Source organism: Leptosomus discolor, chromosome 27 (assembly GCF_034619465.1).
Source record: "Leptosomus discolor isolate bLepDis1 chromosome 27, bLepDis1.hap2, whole genome shotgun sequence".
NCBI lineage: Eukaryota > Metazoa > Chordata > Aves > Leptosomiformes > Leptosomidae > Leptosomus > Leptosomus discolor.
Genome location: NC_141417.1, coordinates 2,790,691 through 2,818,566, shown reverse-complemented (window position 1 = coordinate 2,818,566; position 27,876 = coordinate 2,790,691). Strand labels below are relative to the sequence as shown.

Here is a 27,876-nt window from a genome sequence, read left to right as displayed (position 1 = left end):
CTCCCCGGAGCCTTCTCTTCTCCAGGCTGAACAACCCCAACTCTCTCAGCCTGTCCTCACAGGGGAGGTGTTCCAGCCCTCTGATCAAATCTCACTACAAATTCCACACAGGATTAGCCTTCCCAAACTGAAGATCCTGTCAAGTCACACCTCACTAGAAATCACTGCACAATTACAACGGTGCAACGTAATCTGACGTACAGCATCGCCGGTGCCGTTATCTGCGCTGACCTTAAACTGCAGCTGAACACGGCCCACAGACTGGCCACACAGACACTTCACAGGACACCTTAGTACAGTTCTGTCCAAGAAATAACTAGGAGCACGTTTGAAGAAAGCATCCTCCAAAAACATCTGCATTCATTTCATTTTTAAAACAATTTCCTACATAATTTAAAGAAGTTTGCAAGGGATCAACATCATATGCATTATGCTGATGTCATTATCAATGTGCTTAAGCATCTGCAATATTAAAATATTAGACTACTGCCATGACAATAAAACAGCAGCTTAATGGGAGACTAAACAGCTTCTCATGTTTTGATCAAAACAATACTGACATACTGTGGCACAAAATTAGTATAAATAGACTTTATTGAAGTCAGTACCTTTGTACTGCGGCCGAAGATTGTGTCTACATAAGCACAAGTTGTAACATTTCACAACTTCTAAAAGGAATGTCAACAATTACAACGATCATGCATACCATGGTCGATAATCACATTTTTAGAAGCATTTTCAACCATTTCTAAAGAAATGCTTATAACATTGTTATATATAGAACTACTTTCAATAAACTGCAAAACATTGATCAGCTTTTCCAGTATGAGCTACAGTGTCAACACAAAAGGGAGGCATAAATGTTTAATTTATGAAATCAGAATGGAATATTTACTGTAAAGAAAAATTAAAAAGCTTTCAAATAAAGGCCATTATTGAACCAAAGTGAAGAGCACAACTTGAACTTTGAATCCTTTCATCTCTTAAAGTTGTCCTCTGAGCAACTTCAGTTCAAAGCATAAATTCAGTACCGTGAGTATTCCTTGGACTGAAGTTTGGCAATGATGCGATCCAACTGTCTCTTTGCTTCGCACTGTGGAAAATTGCTCACGTCATAATATTGAGGGGCAATTTTCACCAGCCTGTCAAAAAAGGAAGATTTTGTTACTAATACTCAAACTTTAAGATGCATCCTACAGAAATTCTACAACTGAGGGAAACAAAGATTATCCACTAGTTTCAGCTCACCCTGTGATTGTAGGATTAAGGCAAGTTTGCACACACGCGTTCAAATCTCACTCCCACCCTGTGCAAGAGCCCAAGTCCAAAGCAAAAAAGCACCCACGTGAGTCCGGTGGGATGCTCCCGTGCAGACCCACAGAGCTGCTGCTGCAGCATGCGCCGCAGCGGCCCACGCAGTCAGAGCTGCTGCTTCCTGTCAGAGTCCCCAAGCCCCAGAAGTCCACCCAAATACCCGTCTGTGCCAGAGCACAGTGCAGCCTTTGCTGTTTTAGGCTTGAAAATGCAGCGAAGGCCACAGGATCCTGCTTTAGGCTTCACAGCACTTGTTCAGAAAAAAGTTTCTAAGGAAGGATTCAAACACCTATTATTTTCCATCAGAATACTACCGACAACACATATACACTACGTTTTCCAGCTTATGAATCTTTAAACTTTCTGCACAACTTCAACAACAACTGAAGAGCCTCCCGTGTCCCCAAAGCTTACAGCTTGGTGGTTTAACTACAGCCTTAACGAGAGGCAAGACAATTCAGATCTCTGCTTGCCTGCAGAGGATCAGGCCTCCGATTTCCTTGACATAAGCTCTACAGACAAAGAACTATCATGACAAGACAGGTCATACCAACATTACCACTTCTTTCCTTCCTATTTTAAGGCAGCACCAACCAAATCCTGTACGGATTCTTCTGGAAAAATTAAAACACTTATGCCAAGAGAGGTCCTAGATCTTGAGAACAGAGGCATCTACCAGTTATCTTTCAACTTCAGGACACAAGCGGGTGCTAGGACCTATCCCCGAACCTCGCAGCTCCAAGCAGCTCCTTCCCAACCGGCTTATTGCAGTAACTGGTTTTAAGTCAAGCATCTCTCTGCACACTGCAGAGCCTGGGCACCTGAGGGCCACACACAACTCACACGAACAGGAACAAGTATCCACAAAGAAAACCCTTAGTCATTGACAAGATCTCAAGTCCATGCTATCGCCATTCCCCAAACCACTGCAATAATATTAGCTTCAGGAAAAGTGAAAGGCATTACCTCAATTTAAAAAAGGAAAAAGAAAAAGTAAGAGCTTTACAGTAGGTCACGACTGTTTCAAGGCTTCTGGCTTACCATTCTGGCTTGATGTCTGTACATGTCTGGATGTAATTCTTTGTTGTAAGGACAAACTCATTACAGAGCACCCATTCCGGTTTATGGTCAAGAACAGTGGAGGGATGCAGCTGCACCACCCGGTTATCTTTTACTGTTAAGTAATGCCCTGTTCGTTCCAAGTGCGCCACCTAAGCAAGAAGAGAGTCTTCCATTAATACAGGCAATTTTTAAATGAGGCGATTTCAAGCTGACTGTTAAGTGTTCTATACAAAATATTACATCTTTCAAACCTCATCTAAATTTGGCACATTGCTTGACCACTTCAACTAGTCAGGTTTTTGGTTTGGTTTGGTTTGGGTTTTTTTTGTTTGTTTGGGTTTGGGGTTTTTTTTGTTTTTTTTTTTTACAGACTCAATCAAGATGCCAGATGTTTCTGCCAACTGCCATGGTAAGTGTATATTCCAATACACAGTTCAAGCAACATACAAAAACAGTCACCCAAAGAGAAGAACCATTATTAGAACAACAGCAATGCAAACAGAAATATTGGAAGGGACTATCTACTGCACAGGTTTGTGACATCACGTGAAGTCAACTGTGGTCTGTTTCAAGCCCTTCGCTGCAGTAGCTACTATGGGACCAGTAAGCTACAGTGCCGTCCTCTCAAGTTTTCAGTAGTGGTTTTACTGATGCACATATTATTCTGCAAATCCTCTCACACAGTGGGCCTGAAAAAAATTATGTTAGTCCAGTAAGAATGGGAAGTTAGTATGTCAGAAATAAGCACAGTCTTGTTACAGCATGATCTTCAGAACTGCAAAATGTAGGTTCAGCAACACACTTCTGCTGTGACCTTGGTGAAAATCAATTAACCTCTGACTAAGCTTCTTGCTCTATGAAAGGGAATAATGCCGACCTCACCAAGATGCTCCGATACCTAGCTCATTAGGATTTGGTAAAGCAGACAGCCTTAGAAGGATACCTATCCTCTGTAAGAACAGTTAACGGAACAGGTAACTGAAATTAACCTGTTGATACTGGTAATTCAAGGTGACCTTTATATACACACACAAAAATACTGTGAAAAGATTAAGGAGGACAGACAATGTCTGAAAGACATTTTTTAATACGATCATCATTAGCTGCCTTGCTTTAATGTAGACTCTGTTCTTCCTTGTTTTCTTAACTCCTAGGTATACCTAACCTTTTTTTTGGTGGAGTCAAACATAAATTCCATCTATTAGACTAAAATCCCAGGACTTCTAAAGAATAGCTACCTCAAATTTTAAGTCAGAATATCTCTTTAGTAACAAATCACTTATTCTGAGCGTGCTTCTCTCTTGTATTTTATGACTTTAATATCCAGAACATGTTTTAGGAGTGGAACAAAGTATTTCAACAGTCTTTTCACCCAAGATTTTAGAGATTACATTGCTACCTTATTTCGTGCCTGGGGAACCAACAGAGGCTCTTTTAAATGGGGATTAACAGCGCACTGTCTGTAACAATTTAGGCTTAATTTCATCCAACTCAATCTAACGTTTGCAAAATTAAATAGCGCTATAGCTGCAAACCAGACTAGACTAGAAACTCATCTGTCACAGACAATCACATATGTTGCTGTGGGATTATGCCTTTTTTAAAAAAAAAAAAAAAAAGTATTTTTTTTCGGTTGTTTTTTTGGTTTTTTGGGTTTTTTTAATCAATTTCATTTTTCAGATCAAGAGCACAGCATGCATACAAAAACATTTAGGTGCTTTATCTAGGTTCTTCCTATAAAAGGACAAAATTAATTTATTTAGGTTTCATTCGAGAAAACAGTGTGTTGTTAAATTTAAATCAATATCATTTACCTTTAGCACCTCAGTATCACTCAGATTGTATTAAAACAGTGAAGTCTTATCATCTAGCTTTCCCAAACACACCATTTTCTTTTCCCTGTCATTTATAATTAAAGACCTGTATTTCCTGTTTACTTTGTGTAATTCTGAACTAAGTGAAAAGATTCTGAAATAACTAATTAAGCGTACTCAAAGAAAAAGAAATGCTACAGAAAAGTACAGCTAGGTCTTGATTTCCAGGGAAGGACAGGGACTGCAATAACCTCAGTTAAGGAAAAAAAAAAACCAAACCAAACACCACAAAACAAAACCACATTTCCTTAGAACATGGATATCAGGGATAAGTCACCTTTAAGTGGTTACATACTATTGCAACTTATTTCAATCCTGAGCTACAGTATTTGCCCTATTTGGAGGTTTCTATCAAGTACACTTGTTAGCGCACGGGTTGGTGGAGAGCTTCAGGTTCAGTAAGGGCAACACTCCATCATGAAACACGCACGGTGAAGCGATGGCCCCACACCAAGCCATGATGATCTAACTGCCGGCTACTACATTTTCCTGCTCCCTCCTGGCCTGAGCTGTTTCAGCCCAGCTGACAGAGCCAATTCTGCTTCTTCTCTGAAGGTGTAAGAGGTCTGCCAGATCACCACGCTAAAAGAATTCAGAATGGGCTCCGGCAAGCACCAAGGCTGACGTAAGGGAGCGAGCAAGGACACACGGGAGGCAGCTACACGCTTATGCTCCTTTGAACGTCTGGCACACAACCCATTCCAGTGCCTGCAAAATAGATTGTGGCGATTGGGCCAGATGTCCTCCACAGGCCCCTTCCAACCTCAACCACCCTGTGACTCCCGGGCCTTTTTCAGAGCGTAAAAAGCAGGAGCTCCCACTGAAACCACAGAAACATACAAAACATGTCTAGGAAAGGGGTTCCTTTTTCCACGAGTAGTGGTAGGGAACACTTGAACCCTGAGATCATCAAGGAATCAGCCTTAGTATAAAACATTTACGAATCAGTCTACCTGACCAAAGAATGGGGCTGTAAGTGGTGGGAATCACTATTAACACTATTGACTACACAACCTAAGGAGCTACACAAGCACAATTCCTAAAAGGATCGTAAAGAGCCAAGCCAGCCCATGCATCTCTGCAAGAGGTGGCTCTGCAGACCAAGAAAGCCCTCCTGCTGATGTCTTAAGGGCAATCATAGGGCGTCTATCAACACAACAAACCCACACGGAAACAGTGGCCACCATGGCACGTGCCACTATAGGGAAAGCGTTTAGTTCAAGTTGTCATAACAGAGGTTTCAAGGATGTCGCAACTTTATTAAGAATGACACACCCTCCTCTGAAATTTTAAGTGTGTTGGTGCTTATTTATTTTCCACCACATCATTGAACCTCGAGAGCCCAACCAGGGGATCTTTAGTCAAACACTGTAAATCCAAATACACTTAAAAGGGCAAAAGCAGGATCACTATCAGAAGATCCAGCCTTTTTTAGATTTAAGGGTACAAATTTCAGCAGGCTAGTCTTGATAGTCAGTTTAGAGAAATTATTGTTTCTTCTCTTTTTGAAAAAAAAAAAAAAAATGCTAGCGTGCACCAAAGGAACAATGTCAGTTGCTTGGGATTCTCAAATTTCTGCTTGCAGAGCACACAACAGTGTTTCTGAAGCTATTAAAAAGTTTTAAGCTGTTCTTGATTCTTAGAGCAAAATGAATACCATTAAATGCACTGGTGACCACTTGTGTGTCATGGGTTTATTTTATTACCGTTCTACTATTGTAGGAGCCTGATTATGTAAAGACTTCAAAAAATATTCATCATTCTGTACACGAAACAGCACCAACGACTGAGTAGTACCAAGATTTTAATTAGTAGTCCAATCATCTCACATCTAACTTCCCAAACAGCACAGGTCATTTAATTTCATCCTCTGTAGTGACCCTGATACAGCCTGTGTTTGACTAAGACCTATGTCTTCCAAAAAAGGTTCCAAACTTGATTTGAAGATACCACAGGACTTTATTCCACCTTTAAATTCTGACTTAAATTTTCAACTATCAATTCCTATTCTGTCTTTGTTACTAGATAAACTCAACTTCAAGACAACTGGTAATATCAGTCTCAAAAAGAAAAGTCGCTAAGATGACCCACCTTTAAGATACTCTGGCATTTGCCTGCCTTTTCCAATTCAATTCAAACCACTTCCTTAGCTCACTTCCTGTAGTACAATTATTTTTTGCTTAGTCTTTATCACACAGTTATTTCAGTTACATGTCTACTAGCACTTTAAAAATGGTAAGCTTAGTTTTTCTACTTCTGTTGAGTAAATAATCCTCTCTACCTAGTTCTTGAGTTTTGCTGCCAAAATCACAATTGCGTTACAGTTGTACAATTTTCCAATTTCTCCCTTCTTAAGACAGAATATGTCTAGCACTAAAGTATTGAGAAAGCACTACTTCTCTGACGTATTTTATTTGCAGTGAGCTCTATTTTATATCTACTTGGCATATTCTACTGTGTGATCTAGAAATAGCTACTGAAAAATGCCAATAAAAGTTTTCCATTATAAAATCTAGAAGAAACTGGGGACATAGCACACAAATTTTATAGGACACTTAATTTCTTATCAATATCTATTCTTCCAGAAGCTTTTCTACACAGAGAATTGTTGGCAGTTCTGAACTATTTTACTATTCCCTTTGCTTGTCTATGGCAGGATTTACTGGAATTCAGGTCTGTAATGAAATATGAAGGGCAAAGAGATGATTCGTCACCAGCAGAATTTCCACATGTATCAGTCACTGACACACAACTGAAGGCAGGCAAATTTACAGCACTGAGTAGTAATTATATCATTAGTACTATTTCAGTAGTTAATACAGGCCCACACTGTCTGACATCAACCACAGGCCTTCAGGAGTACAGAAATTCCTGCATCAAAATTCTGCAACTGTTTTAGGGCACTAGGCAACTACCAAAGTGTAAACCAATGCAGTCAATAAGAACTACTTCAGAACAATGGCTGCTGCTGGTTTTTCCACTTCACACTGCATTTTTAAACTTAAAAAGAATTAGAAGGATCAACTTCTGCCGTGTGGTGCCCATAGACATTATGGCACCTTACACGCAGACTTTCTACTGTAAGCGCACACACTGTGCAAGTGCTCAGACTTGGAATTCCATGCATGTTCTGTACTAAAACCACAAATACTGATGTATGCATTTCACTACTCAGGTTTTCTAAACAGAAGTCCCCAAACGCCAGATCCTGAATATCTGCTTACAGACTACATTTTTAAGTACTTCAGTTGCTGGCAAATGACATGTCTTTTAAGTATTTACAAATTTTTATAAATTCTCTACTGAAGGTTACTCAAAGCAACATGGAATTAATGAGAGAAGGGTTGACAGTCAAGGTCAAACAAGTATCACACTATCATGGAGGTTAGAGTGTCAAAGAAACCCAACTAAAGTGGACTCAAACACACCAAAGGCAAAGAGAAACTGCTGAAATGGCTTCCACTCCAAATGCCTTCAACAAGTCCACCATACCTGCTCTTGATTCAGCCCAAAAATTCAATTAGGCATTTTGGGTGAAGTGGGTAGTAAACAACTATTGATGATGGAAGCCCAAGACGACTTCTGGAAAGGCCTTAATTTTAATCTACGTGAGCTTACTACTCTATTCACAGCAAAAATACTTAGTCGGATCTTTAACTTCTGAGCAGTAGAGACCAAAAAGCTACCTACACCAACAGCGCAGTTCCACATCCATGGCAGGAAAGCATCTATTAGAGGAAGAGCTTCACTCCGAGTAACATAAACCGACAGTACACAGACCTCCACAGACATGCCCTCCTATAGCTCCAAGCCAATAAAGTAAGCCATAGCGTACCCTGCCAAACAGAAGCGCAACTGTGGCGGCGACCAGACCTGCCTCAGCCAGGTAGGGACCCACAAAGACGGTTGGGCAGTACTGTTCTTTGTCTTGCAAAACATCTACAGAACTAAAGGTGTAGGTGGGAACATGTACTAAGGCGCCCCCCAAGAAAAATGAAGAAAACATGTCCCAAAAGCAAGGACTGAACACAGTGACTGACTAGCCTGCTTGTCGGAACGGTTACAGCAAGTCAGTCTTTAGAACCATTTTAATATTTAAAAGCAGCCAACTGCCCTAATCTCCTATTTGCATTACAGTGAAATGCAGTTGCTGACATTGCTATCCCTGTATTCCAAAAACATATTTCTGCTACAGCCTGGCTGGCTCAGCCCTGAGGAAGGCACTGTTTCCTTGGGGGGGGGGGGGCGGGGGGAGGTGGAGCGTGTCAGTGTTTAAACATACATGGTATCCAAGTCTGTGCCCCAGTGAGGATGTGGTAAGTGCGTGCCTGCCAAGCTGCTGGCCATTCTAACCTGCATGGCACTGACCAATGGTTCCCTTTCCAACTGGTAAGCTTTTGTGTTCAAGTATCACTAGAGCGTGGCTCTAGTGGAAAAATTAGGAAATGCCATGGGAACTAGTCAGCCTCTTCAGGGTAACAAGGTTGTGTTCTCCAGGAGTGAGATACCAGGGTCTAGCAGAGGTCTTGCCAAGATGCATCAGAATGCACGTTTGCTAGGAAAAAATATTATCGCAACAGTCCAGAGTCAATGCGGATGAAGACTTACTCCCATTTACGGTTCTGTATGCCTGGGCCTGCAAGAGCCAGCAAAGGGACTCTTCTAGCCTCAGGGACAAATGTTGAAGAGAAAAAAAAAAAACAAACCAAAACAAAACAAACCAAACAAACAAAAAAAAAAAAACCAAACAAAAAAAAACAAAAACCAAAACGCCACAGCACAAAGGGACTACACAAAAAAACCAAACCAAACACAACAAAACTGAAACCCCAACAAAGAAAAAACACAGCCTGCATTCTAGCTTGGAGGCATGCTTAGCATAAATGCAAAGCATCCAGGAGGTAGCAGCGGAGACTGGCTTCCATACCATCCTGGTTCAAGAGGGAAACCAGTTACAAAAAGCATACATCCTGAGATTACACACCTGCTCCAGTACTCCAGATGTAATTTAAAAGTGAAATATAAATATGGAAAAGTATGCTAAATACTCTTCTATAAGAATTACATATAATTAATATTTATATACAACTATACTTCCCCTATTTGTATCAGATTACAAATAATTTAAGAACTACATACTCTGCAGTTACTTTCAAGTGTTTTATGAAGTTACTTCCTCAGCTATTCAGAAGTTAGCGGTCAATTCCTGACTGATCATGCCAGAAACAGTACTTTGATACTAGTAAGATTGCCTGCCACTTCTCTTCCAAATACGATCTTACTTCAGAATGTACTACTTGAGTAATGACCAAGCAACGTGACAAAGACTAAGTGGTAATATAGTCAGCCATATATAATTTAAGTAATATTCATAAAGTTTTGATAACTTGTAATAACCATACTAACATAAACATTAAAAGCACATAAACACTGAACTATGCTCCCTCCAAGAATGCACACATACCTGCATGAAATACCCAGTAACTAATGCCTTTCTTATGTTGATGTAATAGTCTCTGCTGGTAAAGTCTGTGCTTCTACGAGGCAAATTAAATCTATCCATCATTCGTGACAGCTGTTGGCGTACATTGTCTGCAGACATTAGGGACCTGTAGTTAATGAAGTTGTCATAACACCACTGAACCGACTCATGATCTGCAACATTAAAAAACATGAATCAAAAATGAGTATTTCATCCAATTAGAACAAGTAAATAAAACAGCCACAAACCAATTGATCAGTCAGATGAACCAGAAAAAAATATCCATAAACTTTACAAATGACAACAGCTCTTAGTTTATTCAGCCCATTTCTTGCATTAGATAACTTGCCCAAATTGTTTTCTATTCAGGAAGCGTGTGGTCAGGACAAAAGAAAATTAGCTTTTTTTCCCCCCTCGCCAACATAATATACACACAACACAACCACTGATGTTTTGCTGAAATACCACACCAATGCATCTCACACATCTCAAAAATCACATCCTGCAACTAGAAATCGTCTTCCAAACCTGCAGTGTAAAACATAACTGAGCGTAAGGAATACTGCACAACCCTTAACTGTAGTGTGCAATGAACACACAAGGAGATTGTACGCAATTATACCGTATTTGAGAAACAAAACCCTCCTTAAACTAAGCATTCAAGTAACAGTTAAAAGCTATACAAACAGACTAATCTAACACTAAGTGTGATGCACCTCACAGCAGTTTGAGTAACTGTAGGTGACTGGTAAAATGCAGCATAAGTAACAGAATTCTGTACTCCCAAGTTACTGTTTCTACTCCTGACAGCTCTAGTAAGAAATCGGTTAAGACAGCAAGCCTAAGCCATTCTGTCAGGATAAAAAGCTGCATATTTAACCAAGAATCCCAGTTCTCCGTACCAATTCTGTTATTTCGCAAACAATGCTCTTCTAATCTTTGTCAGTTTAATAATCCAACAAAAATTAAGACGTAAAGTATCTCTTGTAGAGAGACTATTCTTTGTTTGCATTGAAAAGAAGGAAGGTTACATGATTTGAGGAGAGTTTCAGTTTTTCCTGCGCTTTATCTTACAGAATGTATTTTAAATGAAGGAGGAATCCTGAAGCTCTTGCACACTGTACAGCAGAATAATGGTTGAAGTACCACAGCACGTTACTGTCTGTGCCATTGGAACTGTGCATTTTAGATGACCCATAACTGGTTTACGTTGTTCTAAATACAAACAGTAGCAGTATTTTGCATTCTGATCCTGAATCCCAGAAATACTACTCAATTTCACAGTGAAACTGAACAAAAGATTATTCCCCAAATAACTCCATCGCTCAGTAGCCTGTCCATTAAAGCAGTGGCTTTCAGAAACATGCACGCACAAAATGTCTGCAAGACACACTGGATCCTGTTAAGTGAAAAGATAATGGAAAAAACAAGCAACAAGTATCTCCAATTCACAGGTGTTTAGTAGAAGTTTCTCCGCTATTGTTTTAAACAGTTCTGAATACTTTTGTTTGGACTTCTATTCTGAAGATACCCTTATTTTGGATTGCCACATACTGATACAGTGGTAGAATGTTTCAATGCAAAATTTCTACATCAAAGCTGCAACAGAAAGGGGCACAGTTCTGTTTCTTTTTACTTAGGGTGAAAGTTGCTTTTGGGTTTGCTTACAGAAAATGCAGCAGGAGCACCTAATTTAACCTGGTTGGCAGTTAAGAGTAATCTTTTTACTTACCACCAGCATAAGTCACTGTTAAAAAAGTGTGCCACCTACATAGTCATTTTTCAAGAGAACTCCTACCTTTACCTGTTCATTCCCATCTTTTTCTGCACATTTTTCTCTAAAATCCATACACAGAAATGAGGTAAAAGGAATTTATCATATGGTCCTAAGCTAATTCTCGTTGCTGCATCACGCCTTTGCCTCTCAATCCATCCCAAAGCCTTATTACAGAATTCCTAACCATAGTAAAAAGTTAGAATTAAAAAGGTTTTGGATATAGGAAACTGCTCTTCTCCAAATTCACAGTATTTTCTGCACTTCTCTCTGAAAAATTACTAAGCAATTATGCAGATTTTTCTACAATTAATGTCAGGTAACAAACTTCCAATATTTCTTAATTACAGGAACAACACTTAGTTCTTTCTGTCCAAGCTTACCTGGCATTGATTTAAAAGCCTGGCTTGTCTCCATACTCATCAGTTTACTACATAATCTCTTGGCTAGTTTTTTGCTTTTGTTTCCCTCCCTCAAAGGAAAGCAGCACTTTAAAAAATAATAATTTAAGATTACGACAGAATGGCTCAAAAAACAAGCCCAAGCCTTTCAACTGCCCTTGGAACCCAGGAACGACAGCTGGCAGCATAAAGTACTACAAATAGTTTTGCTAAAACAGGTATGCACCTACTTTGTTTGAAAGCATGGTAGACATTCAGCAACGTCAAATGATCTCCATCTATGTGGGCAAACCTCATCTTGGCTTCATCTGCTGCTTTCTTTGCTTCCGTGGGGCGAACAAAACACTGTGGGACTACACAAGGTTGGTATGGGCCCAACACAAACGCCCACATCGATGAGTCACGCATTCACAGACAGAGGAACAAGGCCTAGCTAGGTCAGTTCACAGAGCACAGGGCAGGGCAGGATGGCCTCCAGCTGCATCTTGGACTGTTTACTACCTTGATTTGGCACATCAACACCTAACCACATCTGTAAGACAAGAGGGTTTCAAAGCTGCAGAGTACCTGAGTATTTTAATAGAACTATATGTAGGCATCAAAATCTCTAGTCTGAAGGCCATCAAGATTGCTTATGTATACTGGAAGGCTAAACAGACCTTAGTTCAAGACCCAGTGCTGATAGCTCTACCAGGAGCTAGTATCCCATGTAACAAAACACTGTCATTGCAAGTGTGCTTTCTCAGCAAGCCTCTACAGAGTGAAGAAGATAGTTCTGAAACTGTACTGCACTAGCACACTCTAAACAAGCACAGGTTTTACCACAAGTCCACTAGTGTGTTCTGTCTAGTAGCAAAGTCAAGTCCTCTTCCCCAGCTGGTATTGTTATCGGCACTGCTATACAGAAACATGTGAACAAAGGTATTAATAAGTCTAAAGGCTGTGACGGCAGCGGTAGTGGTGGAAGGTTAAACTGTCCTTTGGCACTACTTGAAAGAAATAAAAAAAAATTAAAATTGCAATGTGATGAGCTTTCTCTATCATTATATTCTCTTACGTAATTCTGACTCAGTCTGACTTGAATCCAAAAATCATGTTTTAATATTCCCTTTCCAAATACAGACTACCAAAGACCACAAATAGTACTGAGGCCAACTTAATTCACGGTCCGTCAACATTCTTACAGGTTTGTAGTAGCAATACTAATTCACAAGATGTTGAAAGCAGTTACAAGAGATCTTCACTTTAGAGAGATCTACAGGAGAAAAAAAAATCAGGTTTGTTTTAAGTAGGTGTAATTTTTTTTAAAGAGGCTTATTTCGATAAAATTTGTTCTAAATAAGATGCTACAAATCCTTTATCTTTTTCCAGCTGCTTGGGACTACATTAGCCCACCAGCCTCATGAGAGCACCACTTTGCATCTCATCTGTCCCTAACACAGGGCCTTTGTGGGGCATTACATGGTTTTACTTTATTTTATTCTTGAATTCCCATAAAAGCTCCAAAACACTACACTTGAAAAATATGTTGAGTAATGAATGGAAATTGAGAAAATAAAATAAACACTGCAACAGTGAATCACGTGGTAACAAATCAAGAAAGACCAATGCATTAAAGAAAATGGAAATGCAGGTGCAAAATAAACACCCTGTATTTTGGGTCCTGCATTTGAAAACGGAAATGATAAAGTGTATTTTAATTTCAAACTCAGACTAACAAAAGCAAATTCCAAATTATTCTATCACTGGCTTAGCTCCCTGTTTTGAATAAGTCATAGCACTTTCTACCCCACAGAAAACAAACAAACAAACAAACAAACACTGTTCTCAAAATACAATCATTTAAACTACTAATTTATTCGACGCTATTCTCTTTTCTGGTACCTAGTTTTCCATTCAGTCCAAGCTATTAATACAAGGATTGCTATCCAGAGCCTGACAATCTTTATGTGGACTTAAGGCACCGTAACATACAATCATACTGCTGGTTTTAAAAAACTGTTTACTTTGATAGTCCTCACAAATACGACGACTATGATTTTTAAGAGCAGAATTTTAGTTACAACCCATGCATTAACCAACTAACCAACTTCAACCAAACTAACTTTTTTTTTTTTAATTTATTTATCATTACATTAATTGTGCCTTAAAACAAAAAGTGTATCATGGCCTGGGAAAAGGTAAATATAATAAAAAGGAGTAAGACAAATCAGCTGAAGACCACAGACAAAAATACAGACTTACGGTTCTATAGTAGAGACTGGGGGGAGAGGGGGGAAGGGAAGAGAAAGACAGGCACCAACCTACCACCACCTCCGCCATTAAGCCTACCATTTAATTTAAAAAAATTATTATGATTCTGCCCTGCCCATCTGCTCTGAGTCTGAACAATCATAACTCTGCAACAAACATTTTAGCTTGTTCTTAAAAACTTTCATATAAATATACTGTAAGGCTAAACTGAAGCAACAGATTTTACACTTAGCCAAAACATTTTTGTTCTCTATTCACCCAAGTTAAGCATATAACCAGTACACCTGCATTGTGAAAAGCCTGCTAAAATAGCACAGCCAGGACAAGAGTAGTTATGAGTCAGAATATCCCCATTTTCATAATAGACTACATCTTGCTGCTTGTTCTGTGACCACTAACTATAAAAGTCAGTTCTACATCACTGGGAAATGAAATAGAAGGCTTGCAACATTTTTCTCTCATCAAGCTCTCTCGACAAGCAGCTCTGCTCTGATGCAGTGCTATTCACATAACGCAGCAAAGTACAGCTGTGCACACAAATTAATTCTTATAAATATACATCCTCCCCTGAAGTTTCTCTCTTCCCTTTAAAAGTAATGACTGTTCTTCAGCTTTGCCACTTAAGGACTGAAAAATGTATCATCATTTCATGGACAAGCTTATGGTTTAATATAAATTACACTGAAATCCTTTTGGAAACACTGGGATTTATCGAAGCGCAGAAGAATGCACAACACAAAATAGATTTCACTGCCTTAAAAACAGAGTGGTTGAGCTGACATTTCTGGTCCTGACTTAGAAGCCTAAAAAGAAATTTCTGTTCCACTACTCTCATTTTTCCTCTATCAACTCAAATATATAGACCATTTAAAGCAGCCAAGTAATTCAAAAGCTCTAAGGCTCTCATCAGAGTTTCAGGAGCTAAAAGAAAAAAAATATTTAGGTAGGCACATTAATCAAACTGCTGTGAATAAGCAAAAAATGAGGAAGCACAAATTATTATAAGCCATCTTATTTTTCATTCGCCATCTAGCTGACTTGCAAACACAAAGTTTTTACCCAATTCAGTTGTATACATCCAGATATGAATGACTTGTGGTGGGGTGGGGTAGGGGGAGAAGAGATCACTTATTTAGAAAAACTCTTAACTGGATCAAAAGCTTCGAGTATTTGAAGATTACTGCTTTTCAAAAATCTGACAGCAGTGGCATTGTGAGATATTCAGTATCATAGCAATATCACTTCCACCCCCAATGCACTGATGTGTTTTCCGTTGTTCCATACAAACCAGATTGATACAGTCCTAACATCTCAGCCATGTCGACTTTAGATATCTACAGTCTTTCACAAATCTGAGCCTGTGAAGAACATTGTCTTAATCCTGCACTTCTCATAGCGAGTTTATATTATACCCACAAAGAAAAACGGGAGGAAACCCAAAAGCCTTCCTGCTAAGGTATCATACATTCTGCACAGCACAACGAAAGCAATTGCTCCACAGGGCTATTTCAAAGCTTACAATTATTGTATTTTTAGGCGGGGGGGGGGGGGGGGGGGGGGCTCAGCAGCATGGGGAACAAATCAACTTTCGTGTATTTATACATGACTGATCTACACTTTCAATTAGAAATATAACCCAGTTATTTTTAAAGTATATATGAACATTTAACACTGTTAGAAGGGAGATGCACATTAACTTTATCATTTGAGCCAAAAACATGTATTCAGCTTCAAAAACACTAGCCAACTTTATTTACACACAGTTGTTAACTGATGCACAATTGGATTGTGTAATCAAGGCGATAAAATAAAATAACCGCATCAAGTAACAGATTCTCTAATGCCCATAATTTAGTCTTATCCTCTGCGGGTAAGAGGCATTCAGTAGATTCCTTGGTTCCATTAAAAGCTGTTATGCAGACAGCAATATAAAAACTTACTTTGATAAAACACCAAGCACAAAATTTCAGGGTAAAAGAAATTCCTTCCAGATTACAATAAAAACAGTGAAAAAACACATGAAAGAATTTATCTCATGTTATTATATAAAATATTCACAAAAATAAAGAATTCAGAAAGCAAAACATAACACTGACAGTAGAGAAGATAAAATAGATATCGATACCTGGAGGATCCATAAAATCAAAATGCACCAAATCGTCTATACCAAGCTTCTTGAGCTGCAATACCACAGATCCTAAGTTAGACCTCAAAATTTCAGGGTATGTGTTGTCCTGAGGGAGGGGGAAGAAAGGGAAAAAAAAAAAAAAAAAGAAAATTATGAACACTTCCAAACACTTTAAACTACACAAACATTCAATTTTATTTTGTTTGATAGTATGGCACTTGACTACTTGTATCACCCATAGATGCAATCTGAAAAAAGTCGTCTTACCTGCATTTCAGTTTTGTAAGCCTTCTCTGTATAAAGCCTGAAACACTTGCCTGGTCTAGTACGACCAGCACGGCCAGCTCGCTGCTGAGCAGAAGCTTTACTAATCGCAGTCACCAAGAGAGACTCCACTCTGATACGAGGATTGTATACCTATTTGAAAGGGGAATCAGAGCAGGAAAGAAGGAAAAGAATGAACACGGCTCATGGGTAAGACAACTATGTAAAAAAAATAGGAAAAAAGACTGCTTTAAACTTGGTTTCAAATGCAGCTTCTGGCTATGAAATCACAAGTTGTATGTATCTGAAGGGGGAGGGGGGAAATTGGCTCGAAAAGCCTTTGGATCAGTGACAGAAAGCTTCAAATACAACTGCCTAGAGAACAGCATTTACTTTTTATTCATTTGTAAAAACAACTCCTGCCAGGCTCCCTGTCCTCCTTAAATGTGTGTATTTTTAGATAAGATTTTCATGGCAGAAGGAATGTGTCCAACGTGTTCTATAGAGGGCTAAACACACTCTTGATGCTCCAATAATTCTATGGAAAAAAAAGTTGTCTTGATACAATTAGAAGGTTGAATAATCATGTTCTAGAGGTCAGAAAAATCTAACATCAAGGTTGAATGCAACTCTAAAAAATGAGACTGATGACAGCAAGGCTGTATTTCAAGGGTATGTGCAGACTATCACAGTACAAAATATATGCTGGAATTTACTGTAAAGTTTCCATTGCACACAAACATCAGCCTTGCCAACTCATTAGGGCTCATGCAAAAGAATATACTGTAAAAAAAAAAAAAAAAAAAAGAGTAATTCAGTCAGTTTCAGTTTAGTATGTTTTGGTCCACGTTTTAACACCCTCCTGGTGTGAACAGGTATAAAACATGTACAAAAACTTTATATTTTACTGCAGAAAGTATTCTTCCAGTACCAGAACTACTTGTGAAAAAACGGCAGCCTAAACAGTGACTGAAACTTGTGTATGAAGATTCATCGATGGTGCTCAGATTCTGCTGTATCTCTCGTTTTGCAGAAGTTTAAAAGGTTGACAATGTGTATGAGTATTAAAGGAAAAGACTAAGAAACCAAGTTATAATGACAGTTATAGCTAATCTTAATTTAGTTTTTTCCCCCCTAAGAGATTTGTATGTTATTCTTTCTTTAGTTATTAGGTTGACTGTAGGTAAGCTACTTCAGTTCCTCTGAACATCCCATAACGTTAAGCACAATACAAGCTTGATGACAATCTTTAGAGCTGCAACAGTTTATGATAAATACTGAAAACAAACAGTACTACCCCAGGTATCATTTCTCTTTCCTCATTTTAGTGCTGGAATTTTCTATGTTAACATGATTTAGAAAGAAGTGGCTTCTAGCACCAGTTTTACTTACTTTCATACAATTTTTTTGTTTTAACTTGAGCATCCTCAAGCACAGACACAGCACAAAGCCACCCTTCCTAAAGTATTTCGGAAATCTATATTCCAGGCCTAACTCTCAAAATCCTCACTCTTCAATTTTTTGAAAACAAAATTCTTCTGCACTGCACTGTTTTGGACTACTCTAGACACCTAAAGTTTGCAGACTAAGTCCAAACCTACCTACCTTAAGTTAAAAACAAAACAAAAACATCACCACCAAGGTCAAGATTTCAACTGGGAAAGACTGATACCAGTGTTTACAAAGGGAAGACTTACTCGAGCACAACAGATTCCAGTATCTTTCCTACTATAAAGAGAAAACAAATTACCTTCTGTTTTGCAAAGCCAGGATCAATCACAAACACGACACCATCTATTGTTAATGATGTCTCAGCAATATTAGTGGGCACAACCACCTGTTGAAAAATAAAACCGTAAATGTAACTACTTTGTCCTGAAGATGAAGAGCTCTAATTCTGTCTCTGCACGAAGAACATTTAGCAAACTTTTCTTCATTTAATCAATAACCACCAGAGCTGTGCTCCAATACTTTTACAGGACAATCTGAAGTCAATCAGATGAACTTCTGCTGAAATCTGAGCAATCTTTGCCCACTATTAACAATATAACAAACATTAGTTTCAAAAAAAAAAAAAAAAAACAGAAGAGCAAATATTTTACTTACAAAACCACTAGGCAAAATTTTTCTCACATCTCTGGTACAAATTGGTAAGTTACACTGAATCCCTTTAACATCATCTGTTAACTCCAGCTTTTTAAACTTTATTTAAAAAATCTAAACAGGGCAAACTGATTAAATGGACGGTCATGTAACTGTACCAGCACAGGATGTTCTTTTACTTTGTTTGGAATAAAGCAGTTATCAATACATTCCAGATAAAATCCTGAACGATATATATTTAATTTCAACTTCCACCTTTTTAAATTACCAGACATTTAAACACCTTTACATGTATTTAAGGTTACATTCTTAAATTTCTATAAACTTTCTGCAGGTGAAATCTCATGCAAAAATTAAACCAAAGATGATACCAGAATTCTAAGGCTCGATTCCCAATCATCTAAATTTTATGTCCAGAGACGCGGTGTAACAGTCTATAGATATCACTATTTCTCATCCCAATAGCGATCACTTTAAATCATAGGTTATTAGCAAGTTTAATCAGCTACCTCAGAAAAGACCCAAATCCCATTCAGCACTTCATCTAAACTAGTTACCTTTCACCTCTTACTTTCTGAGCATTCTGTCATCATCTGTTTTCAGTTTAGCAATTAGAATTTGAGAGATTCCCAACAATTTGCTCAGAATTACAAGGAAGCCAGTGGCTGGACTAGACTCATAATCCTGCTGATTTCTCTTTCCTCCTGATTGATCACTTCACCAGTCAAGCTAATTATTACTCTCAGCTTGTCTCTTCTTAAGGAGACTCAAGGTCTAAGCTTGCCCAAATACTACTATATATTAAAAGCAATATTTCGGCAGAAAAAAAATTGAAATTAATTTGGAATTAGTGTTCCACCCTGAAAGAACATGCTACTTAGAACTCCCCAAACAAAAAAACCCATACACCTTCCATTCACAGATAACCTGCGCAGATTAGTCAGAAACAAAAGCCTCAAACATCAATGTAATTAAGTGCTGAAACAAAAGCACAATACACTTTCATTACAAAATCACAAGTCATTGAATATGCAAATTAAACTAGCACTCCCATGTGAAAAGGCTAGTCAATCTGCATCCAGCTCACTGGTACAGTGTACCTTATCTAAAGAGTCTCAGCTTTTTCCAGATCTACTGATGTACAGAAGCATCCGTACCCAGAATCTCCAAATACCAATTACAGAGCAGCATCAAAAGGTTTTGGTCCTGCTTTTAATCATCAATTTCTACTAGGACACTTCAACACCAATAACCCAATACTGTTGGTACGCATAGTCCACAAGGGTCCAGCAATTTAACTTGTGCTTGAATCGTACAGACCTTCCCAAAGGTAGAAGGAAAAACTGTTATTTACACACCAGATTCTGTTGTACGTGCTGATCTCATTTGTTAATGTCACACTGCTTAAAAGTCATAATCAATGAATGTAAGAACACAAGAAATTTAAGCAAAAAACTTGAGGAAATCATGTCACATCTTTCAAGCCTAAATCAAAGTATAAAGTTACTTGGAAATCAAACAAATGAAACAAGCACTAAACTACATAAAATACTAAATTGTACCTAATTAGCTTAACTGCAGTTTTGCAACTACTGAAGTGGTTATATTCAAAATGTTTTTAAATAACGGATTAACAGGTTGATACAAAGAGGTTTAGACATTAATTTAAACATGTTACCTTGAATATTAAAATAGACATAGTATCTATATATAAAGATATCTCTATATGGCCTATGTATTAACTAGCAATGCTTAAGACTCCTGAAACAGAGAACAGAACAAACACAGTTTGGGAAGAAGGGGTAAGATAGGAAAGGGGAGTAGAAAGGCTTTTGTTAAGTCATCTTCATCCTCCTCCACAGTATAAGTGAAATACGCTGGTTAACTAATAAAAGCCTTTTTTTCATCTTTAATCTTAAGCTTTCTTGCAGTAATAGCTGATCTTGCCTAGCACATCTAAGGAGGACGAAAAAAAGAAGTGCTAAGTTATCAAGCTACGTCAGTACTAGCTGTTACCACCACTACTACTGCAAGATGCCACAGAACTTTCAGTACCTTTTCTTTCACAAAGTTAAAGCTCAGGAGATACATATGGAGATATTGTAAGCACTTCACTTAGTCTTACCATCCTACTTTACATATCTTGATTACTAACAATCAAAACCTACGTTTAAACAAATTTACAATACGGACACAGTTTCACTCATTGCTAGATTTGTAATGGAGATAAAAACCAAAACATGGAAGCCAGAACATTTCAGCCAAAGCAGGCAAAGAGGAAAAGCTGTCTTCTTTTTGGTCCTTGTTTTTGCCCACAGTTGATATCCTTCCAGCATGGTTTTTTTTCCTTGTAATAAAATACTTGCTACACTCAGTGTCTTAGGCACCAGTGCTGGCTTTGTCAGTTCAACATAATGAAAGCTACACACTGCATCTGTTATCCTCTTCTCAGGAAAACCAGAAACTGCCTATTTTGAAGGGCACAGTTTTAAACATGAGTGAAAATTTCATTAAATATGCAGCTATCACTTGTTCATCACTGAAAAGCAATTTCATTCATTTAGGTAATTCGCTAATACAATCTCATTGCAGCATTAGTTTCATGATTTCAGATTGAATGCTTTCTGCAATCAAATTCACTAGGAAAGAGGATCACTTCACTAAATTTATTAAGTGATTTATTCTTCTAAAACACTAGGAAGTTGTCGCTAGCGTTCTACATGCTGCACAAAAAAAGCAAATAATCAAGGAACAAACCCTGCCTACAGCAGATAGTATGATTCAGCTTTGACCTTCAAAATCTGAACTTTGCGATTGCTACAGTTTCTTATAGCATTAGTTTAACTTGAGGAAGGTCTACTAAGACTCCTTCCAAATGTTCAGTTTTAGTGAAATAAGCACATAGTTTTGGAAAGCGTTTGGTATTCAGCACGTCTGAAGCAGCTGAGCCAGGGCCAGCAGCCAGGCAGAAGCTGTCGGAGCTCGTTGCCGGAAGAGCCGCCCGAGCGGGCAAATCCAGAGAAGAGATGGAGGGAGGTGGAAGTAGCAGCTTCCGACAGAGCGTCTTTGCAGTCTTCTATTCACAAAACGACCAAAGAGGCTGATGAAAGCGTTAGCTCCACCTCATCATCCTTTGTAAGCTCTCAGTTTGAGCAGGAACTTCCGCTGTTAGTTTTCCAAGATCCCGAAGCTTCAGGGTGTGACAGGACAAGGATCACCCAGAGCATCGGAACGGCAGATTCCAGAAGCAAGCAAGAGAGAAAGCTGTCGTGCTGGCGGCAAGACAGACGTGGACAGTGTCTCCAGAAGCCCCTGACGTTCTCTCGTTCCAGGTTCCTGTCCCTGTGTTTTCATTCTTCCCCATCTGTCCCACAGCCCGTTCTTGCCTTCGCTGGTCTCTGCCTGGCTCCCTGTCCCTGGTCTTTAATTGCTCTGTCTCCCCCCTTGAGCTCATCGAGGCTTTCTGGTATTTCTGAGTCTCTCTCTGCCCCCCTTACTGGGCCCTTTCTTAAATCCTCCCTCTCTGCCCTGTGGCCTGTCCCTGTTGCCAGTCTGCACTGGTAAGGAAAACTCCTCTGCACACAGTGAGATCAGTAGAGACGTCCTTTAATAACGATGCGCCCCGGGGACATGGGATCCTTCCCCAAGATGTCCGCCTGCACATTGCGGTCAACAGATATTTGTACATTAAATTCACACATATTCAGTCTATGCAATGCATATTCAGCATCATCCTCTTGACTGGTTCTTCTTCTCTCGCTTCTGATGCAAATTAGCATGCAGCCTCAGTCGTAGTCTTCCATTGTTCCCTTGTGAGTAGGAGATATAATTTGGGTAGGTGGTCCGTGAGTCGGAGGTCTCGACCACTCCTCGAATGGACCGTGTGTGGTCAAGGAACATGTTCTTGGCTCGTAGGCTCTTGGCTCGTACCTGCTTTGGTCACAATTCAAAGATTATACACAATGGGCACCATAATAAATCCTGTCCAGCAGACATCTTGGACAATAACACATTATCCTTGTTTCTAACCACTTTATTGGTTAATTATTGGTTAATAAATACCTTAGGTCTGGGACTTTACAGGGGTATGCTAGCACCATTGGCAATACAGATTTTAGTTTATATTTGATCATTTATTCCATTTGAGACTTATTTTCCCCAAATAATCATTAGTTTCTCCTACTAATATCCACTAATTAGAATTCTTGATATTCAAATCAAGATGGGAAAAGTGAGGGGATTTCCAGGCAGTATCACTGGTGCATGGCAGGTTTCAAGTTTCTCTAGTTTTTAAACTGTAACCACCTGGTGACGTTTCTATGGTTATGAGCCTCAAAACACACACACACTTGTAACATCCTAAATTTGGTGTTTTCTGCCACATCTCTGCCTTGCTATGTGTGTGTTCAGCTGGCAGACCAGGAAGTGGAACAGACACCAGTGCTTCACAGTTAGCACTGCCACTGCAGGGAGCTCCGGCTGGCTTTGGGAGACCAGCCCTTACCATTCCTGTCACCAGGACTGAGGCTGGGATGTGCCCTTTCTGCGCTACCGCTCCAACGATCACCTTCAGTTTTGCCAGGAAGGCAGCACAAAGAGATGCAGCACAACATACCAAACAATCAAACTCTTCCTCCTGACTGGTTACCAGAGCCAGCTCAGCAGGAATCACCGACATGCTGACCCTTCCCCTTCTCTCTGGCACGAGTCTGGAGGCCTGTGTCTGCCTGTACTTCTTACTGCAAAGGTCCCCGGACACGCAAGGGTCCCCATGGGCTGGGTGCAACCAGCTTTTTCAGAGCAAGGTGCGAAGGCTCATCCTGGGAGTCTGTTGGATAACCCAGCCCGGACTATGGCTCCTGCTGCCAGTCAAAGATCTGGCAGTGGCACTTCCTATTCTGTTACCAACTCTGCGTTGTCTTAGTTTTGAGAGCCCTGGTGGTTCTTCCACCTTAACGCTCAGCTCTTCTGACCGGTGTGGGACCAGGGGCTTCTCTGCCCACTGTTCCCTGGCGGCACCCCTGTACAGAGCAGTGGGCTAGTGTTTGCCCTGGCCGTGACGACCGGCCCTCTGGGTGCTGTTGGATTGCAGGAGACCATGAAGAAGCGGTAGGTACCTTAGTACGTTTGCAGGACCAAAGATAAAGGCTGCTAAAAAAGGTGGCTTTTATTTCCGTGGGGTTATTGGTCCATCGCACGTCTCTGGCACTTGTGTGTGCGAGGCAGAAAACCTCAGTGCCTTTCTGCTGTACAGTGGCTTTCCCCTTTGGGACGAAGCAGCTGGCCTTTTGGGCTCAGATGGCAGTTCAGCAGATGGCCGCTTAAAAACAAAACCCATGCAAAACAGGAGACTCTTCTTTTCAAGGAGCCAAGGACTTTGAAGGCGTGTGCTGAGGTCAACTTCCAGAACAAGGGCTGCAGGATGATCACAACACACACTATCTCTTGGAGCCTGTGCTGTAGCTGAGGACAAACGTGTGTGTCTGGTAAGTTTAAAGGCAGGTAAAGGCTTATGTGACCCAGAGGTGGGGAATCTCCACCCTGAGAGGTATTTAACGGTGCTGGATGCATCCCTGCACAATCTGTTTTAACTTTGAATTACCCATTTTGTGTGGAGGGGTTGGACCAGAGACATCCAAAGCCTTTTTCGCCTAAATTTTTCCATGGGTCTGTGCCCGATCCCACTGATGACCTGCTTTATGAGAAGTGAGAGGAAGAGAAAAAAGCTTTATAAAACATGTAGAAACGTAGCAATTTTCCTGTCTGCTGCAAGCTCTGGCAGGGAGCGGATGCTAGCTGCCTTTCTTCTTTCCTAGATGAAGTTATTTTCCTGGAAAGAGTAAAAGTGCTGTTGGTTGGTGTGAAGTTGCCAGATGGACCTGTGTGTAGGCTTGGGGCAAGTGAGAATGTCAAGGGGGGAATTTGGGAAGGCAGGGAGCCCCTGCTGGCAGCAGCCCCTGCCCTGCCAGGGGACCGAGCAGGGCTTTGGGGGGGATGTGCTGAGGAGTTCCTTGTGTTGCTTCTCCCTTGCAGAGCAGCTGTTTCAGGCTCACCTGGATTACCCCCATAACGAGAGAGGGGTTTGTGCTGGGCATACATCCCCAGGAGAGGTTGTACTTGGTGTCTGACCTTTGTTTTCATTCCATGCCGGGTGTTTCTAGGCCTTGAAATTTTGCTGTGGGCTCAAATGGACAGTCAAGGCAAGGAGGACAAGCACAGGCTTAGTTCCCAGGGAGACAGGGTGAGTGGGAGAGTTGTGCTCTCTCGCAGCTTTTGTGAGACAAATAAGCTGTGTGGGCCAAGAACAGCAAGACTATGATGGGCATTTCCAGAGGGTTGTGTGCCTTCAGAGCTCTCTGCAGATGTCAGCCAGTTTGCTGCCCTGCAAATGCTGCTGACTGGGAAGGAGAAATCCTGCTCTCCCAAGTGAATGCTCCTCCCCCGCTGCTTTGCCAGGGAGGCTGAAAAAAGGGCTGCCCTTCTGTGCAGGGCCTGGGGGTTGCCCAGAGATCCAGCGCAGCAAGCTTGAAAGCGTGGAGGGGCTGGTCTGACCTCCCCAGGGGCCTCTCCCGAGTTCAGGGCAGGGAGGGACCAGCGTGTCCATGGAGGCAGAAAAGCTTTCTGAGCAGTGGAGAGGAGCAAAGCTCAGCCCAGGGACCGAAGCTGCCATTATGGACTCCAGTGCCGCGGCTGAAGAGGTTTGCTGTCCAATCCGCTGCCTCTGGCTGGGGAGGGAGGGCTTGCAAGCCAGTGGAGGAGGGAGCTGTGCTCTGTTAGCAGCTGGAGCCTTCCAGAGTCAGCCTGCCAAGCTGTCACTGTCTTTGCTCATGGGGAAGAAGTGTTACTCACAAGCTGGCTTCCTGAGCAGTCTCATTGCTGGGCTAATTACCCGGATCTGCTCCGGAAGGGGAGCCATCAGTTCCCCTTGCAGCCCGACTCTTCCTTGTGAAGGTCTGATGTAGCTAGCCTGGTTAATCCCAGATGTATCTTTAACGAGACATCGTTTCTAAAAGGAGTTCTCAGTGCTGGTGGGACCAGCCAGGGAAAAAAGTAGTTTCCAAACCGGTTTGGAAACCTCTGCCTTCTAGTCGTAGGAGAACTAAACCAAAGCCGTCTTTCTGTGTTCAGCCCAGCAAGTTATTGTGAACCCGTCTGGGAGAAATGAGCGTCCAGTTCCTAGTCAAAAAGGTGGGAGCAGCAGCCAGGGAGGGTTAAAAGAAGGTATCTGCCTCGAGGCTGTGCTAAAGAGGAATTGTGGGTATTTGTCTCTGGGTAGACATTCAGCTGATGGATGCCTCTAGAAGGTCCTGGTGCCTGGGCATAATTTGACTTGCCCTGTTCCGTTTTTCTTTAGAGAGAGAGAGGATGCTGAGGGCTGAAGGCACCAGCTGGATGCTCGGTGCCCTTCAGTTTCCCTCTCCAAGGTTTTGAGGTGGGTGACCAAGGCAGGAGGCAGGCAGCTGTAACCTGACTGCAGATGTGGTGGGCATCTACGCCCACAGCACATGTGCAGTATGACACCTTGCGTCTTCTGTGGGTCAGGACCCTGCTTGTAGGCAGATGCTGGAGAAAAGCTGATGTATAATAAACTTACACCTTCATTTTCCCGTGCAGTGTCATCGCCGTTCCAGCCACAAAGCTGAGCTGCTTTTCCCCCCGTCTTTCAGAGCTGCTGCAGGCGCGCGTTTTAGCTCTGTTGCTCTAGCCAGCGTGCTGTCAGGAGATGGGTAAGGTAAGGTTTGTCAGGAATGCTTTTTGTTCCCATCAAGTCAGTCTGGTAAAAGATACTACTTTCTACCAAGCAAGCTTATTCTACATTGCTAAAAACGTTGGGCTGCTCAGGCATTAGAGAGAGGCTAATTACAGAGAGGGAGGACAGATCAGCCTCTCCATATATTCACAGCATGGTGGTGAATGTGAGCTCTTTGCTAGTCCCTGTGACTTTGCCTTTTCCAAATCAGTATTGCTGGACTTGCCTCGTAGGTAGGAAAGTTGAGTCCCTGAGAGATGAAACATGTTGCCTGATCCCTGGCAGAGCTGTAATAGATGAGTGCAAATTGGTGACCTTCAGTGTTCTCCTTAGTTTATGTTATGTGCTACCTCTGACATGAGAGGGGGGATTTTTCCTGCCTATGGGAAAGAGAGAAAGGTTTTGGGTTGGGTAAGGAAATGGGGAAGGCTTCTCTGTGGCCTGGGTGCCCTGGGAGTCCCTGTGCTGCTTGATAAGGGAAAGTTGCAGGGCTGTCTCTGGAGGAGCCCAAGGGGGATGCTCTGGGGACAGGAATGAAGCAAACCCCTTGAAAGGAAGGGTGGTGGATAGACGTACCTTCTCTCATGGTCTTGGGTACAGGACCTCAGCTGGGTCTGCTGAGGCTTCCTAGCACGCGTGACTGCCTGAACTACAGGCAGTAGTTCAGTAGGCTGAGAGACAGGAGTGTGAGATTCCTGCAGGCCCTGCTGGGGATCCCAGCTTGTGTGCTGGGACTCTGCTGCTGGCTTTGCTGGTGCCTGGGGGCAGAGGCATGCTGGAATGGCCTCAGGGACCACGGCTGTTCCAGCCAGCACCGCGCTCCTCACTGTTTGCAGGGACAGGAGGGTTCCCAGACAAGGCACAGTCCTCATGTCTTGTCTTTCCTGATTGCAGATGAATTTCTTCCTGATAAAAGGAGCTCTTACTCACCAAGATTTCATCTGCTTCTGCTGTTTGTTGCCCGCCTGAAATCTTCCTTGTCTCCTGCTGGCCTTGCTGTCCTTCCAAGAGCAGCCAGTTGTGCTTCTGCTGCAGCGGGGAGAGGGATGGAGTCAGATGGGGTCAGTGGTTGGCAGCTGTCAGCTTCTTTTCATGTTTCCATCGGTTCCCTCTCTTCCCTTTGAATGGGATCGGGTGCCAGAGTGCACTAGGAAGATTTTTTTAATGTGAGAGGAAGTCACAAATGGGGTATTTGGGCTCTTGCTTTCATCCTTGGCAGAGAGAGCTTGCTCAAATCAAACCTGCACCCGCTGGAGCTGCTCCTGTAACAGACCTGGTAAGGGGAAACAAGAACTCTGCAGTGAGGCTGGCAGCTCTGCGTCGGGTGGGTCTGTCCTGCAACTCTGAGCCTTGAAACTCAGAGGTGCTTGTGCTGACGGTCACAGAGATGCAAACCCGGCTGTTCCTGGACCCACTGGGGTGCCCGTCTTTTAATGTTCTTATCCTCATCTTTGTTTTTTCAATGTGGCTA

The 27,876-nt window shown here is 41.3% G+C and overlaps 1 protein-coding gene across 1 annotated transcript; it reads right to left on the bottom strand.

Moving 5' to 3' along the window:
* Positions 1-1,024: 1,024 nt before the first annotated feature.
* LOC147413509 (ATP-dependent RNA helicase DHX15-like) lies at positions 1,025-23,333 on the bottom strand. Its single transcript, XM_086478736.1, has 10 exons — positions 23,160-23,333; positions 21,516-21,731; positions 18,303-18,389; positions 16,556-16,705; positions 16,286-16,394; positions 15,025-15,081; positions 12,138-12,260; positions 9,715-9,905; positions 2,356-2,525; positions 1,025-1,142 (listed from the first exon to the last, which is right to left on the bottom strand). The coding sequence occupies exons 1-10, from the start codon at positions 23,331-23,333 to the stop codon at positions 1,025-1,027; spliced, it is 1,395 nt and encodes a 464-aa protein (XP_086334862.1).
* Between the last annotated feature and the right edge of the window lie 4,543 nt (positions 23,334-27,876).

Excerpts from the sequence above, each read along its gene's own strand:
- LOC147413509 (XM_086478736.1), bottom strand. The coding sequence starts at position 23,333 with ATGTCGGTGATTCCTGCTGAGCTGGCTCTGGTAACCAGTCAGGAGGAA. Across the intron at positions 16,395-16,555 it reads CTTACAAAACTGAAATGCAG|GACAACACATACCCTGAAAT; the intron begins GTAAGACGACTT and ends CCCCTCCCTCAG. Across the intron at positions 15,082-16,285 it reads TGATTTTATGGATCCTCCAG|CTCCTGAAACTCTGATGAGA; the intron begins GTATCGATATCT and ends TTTTTCTTTTAG.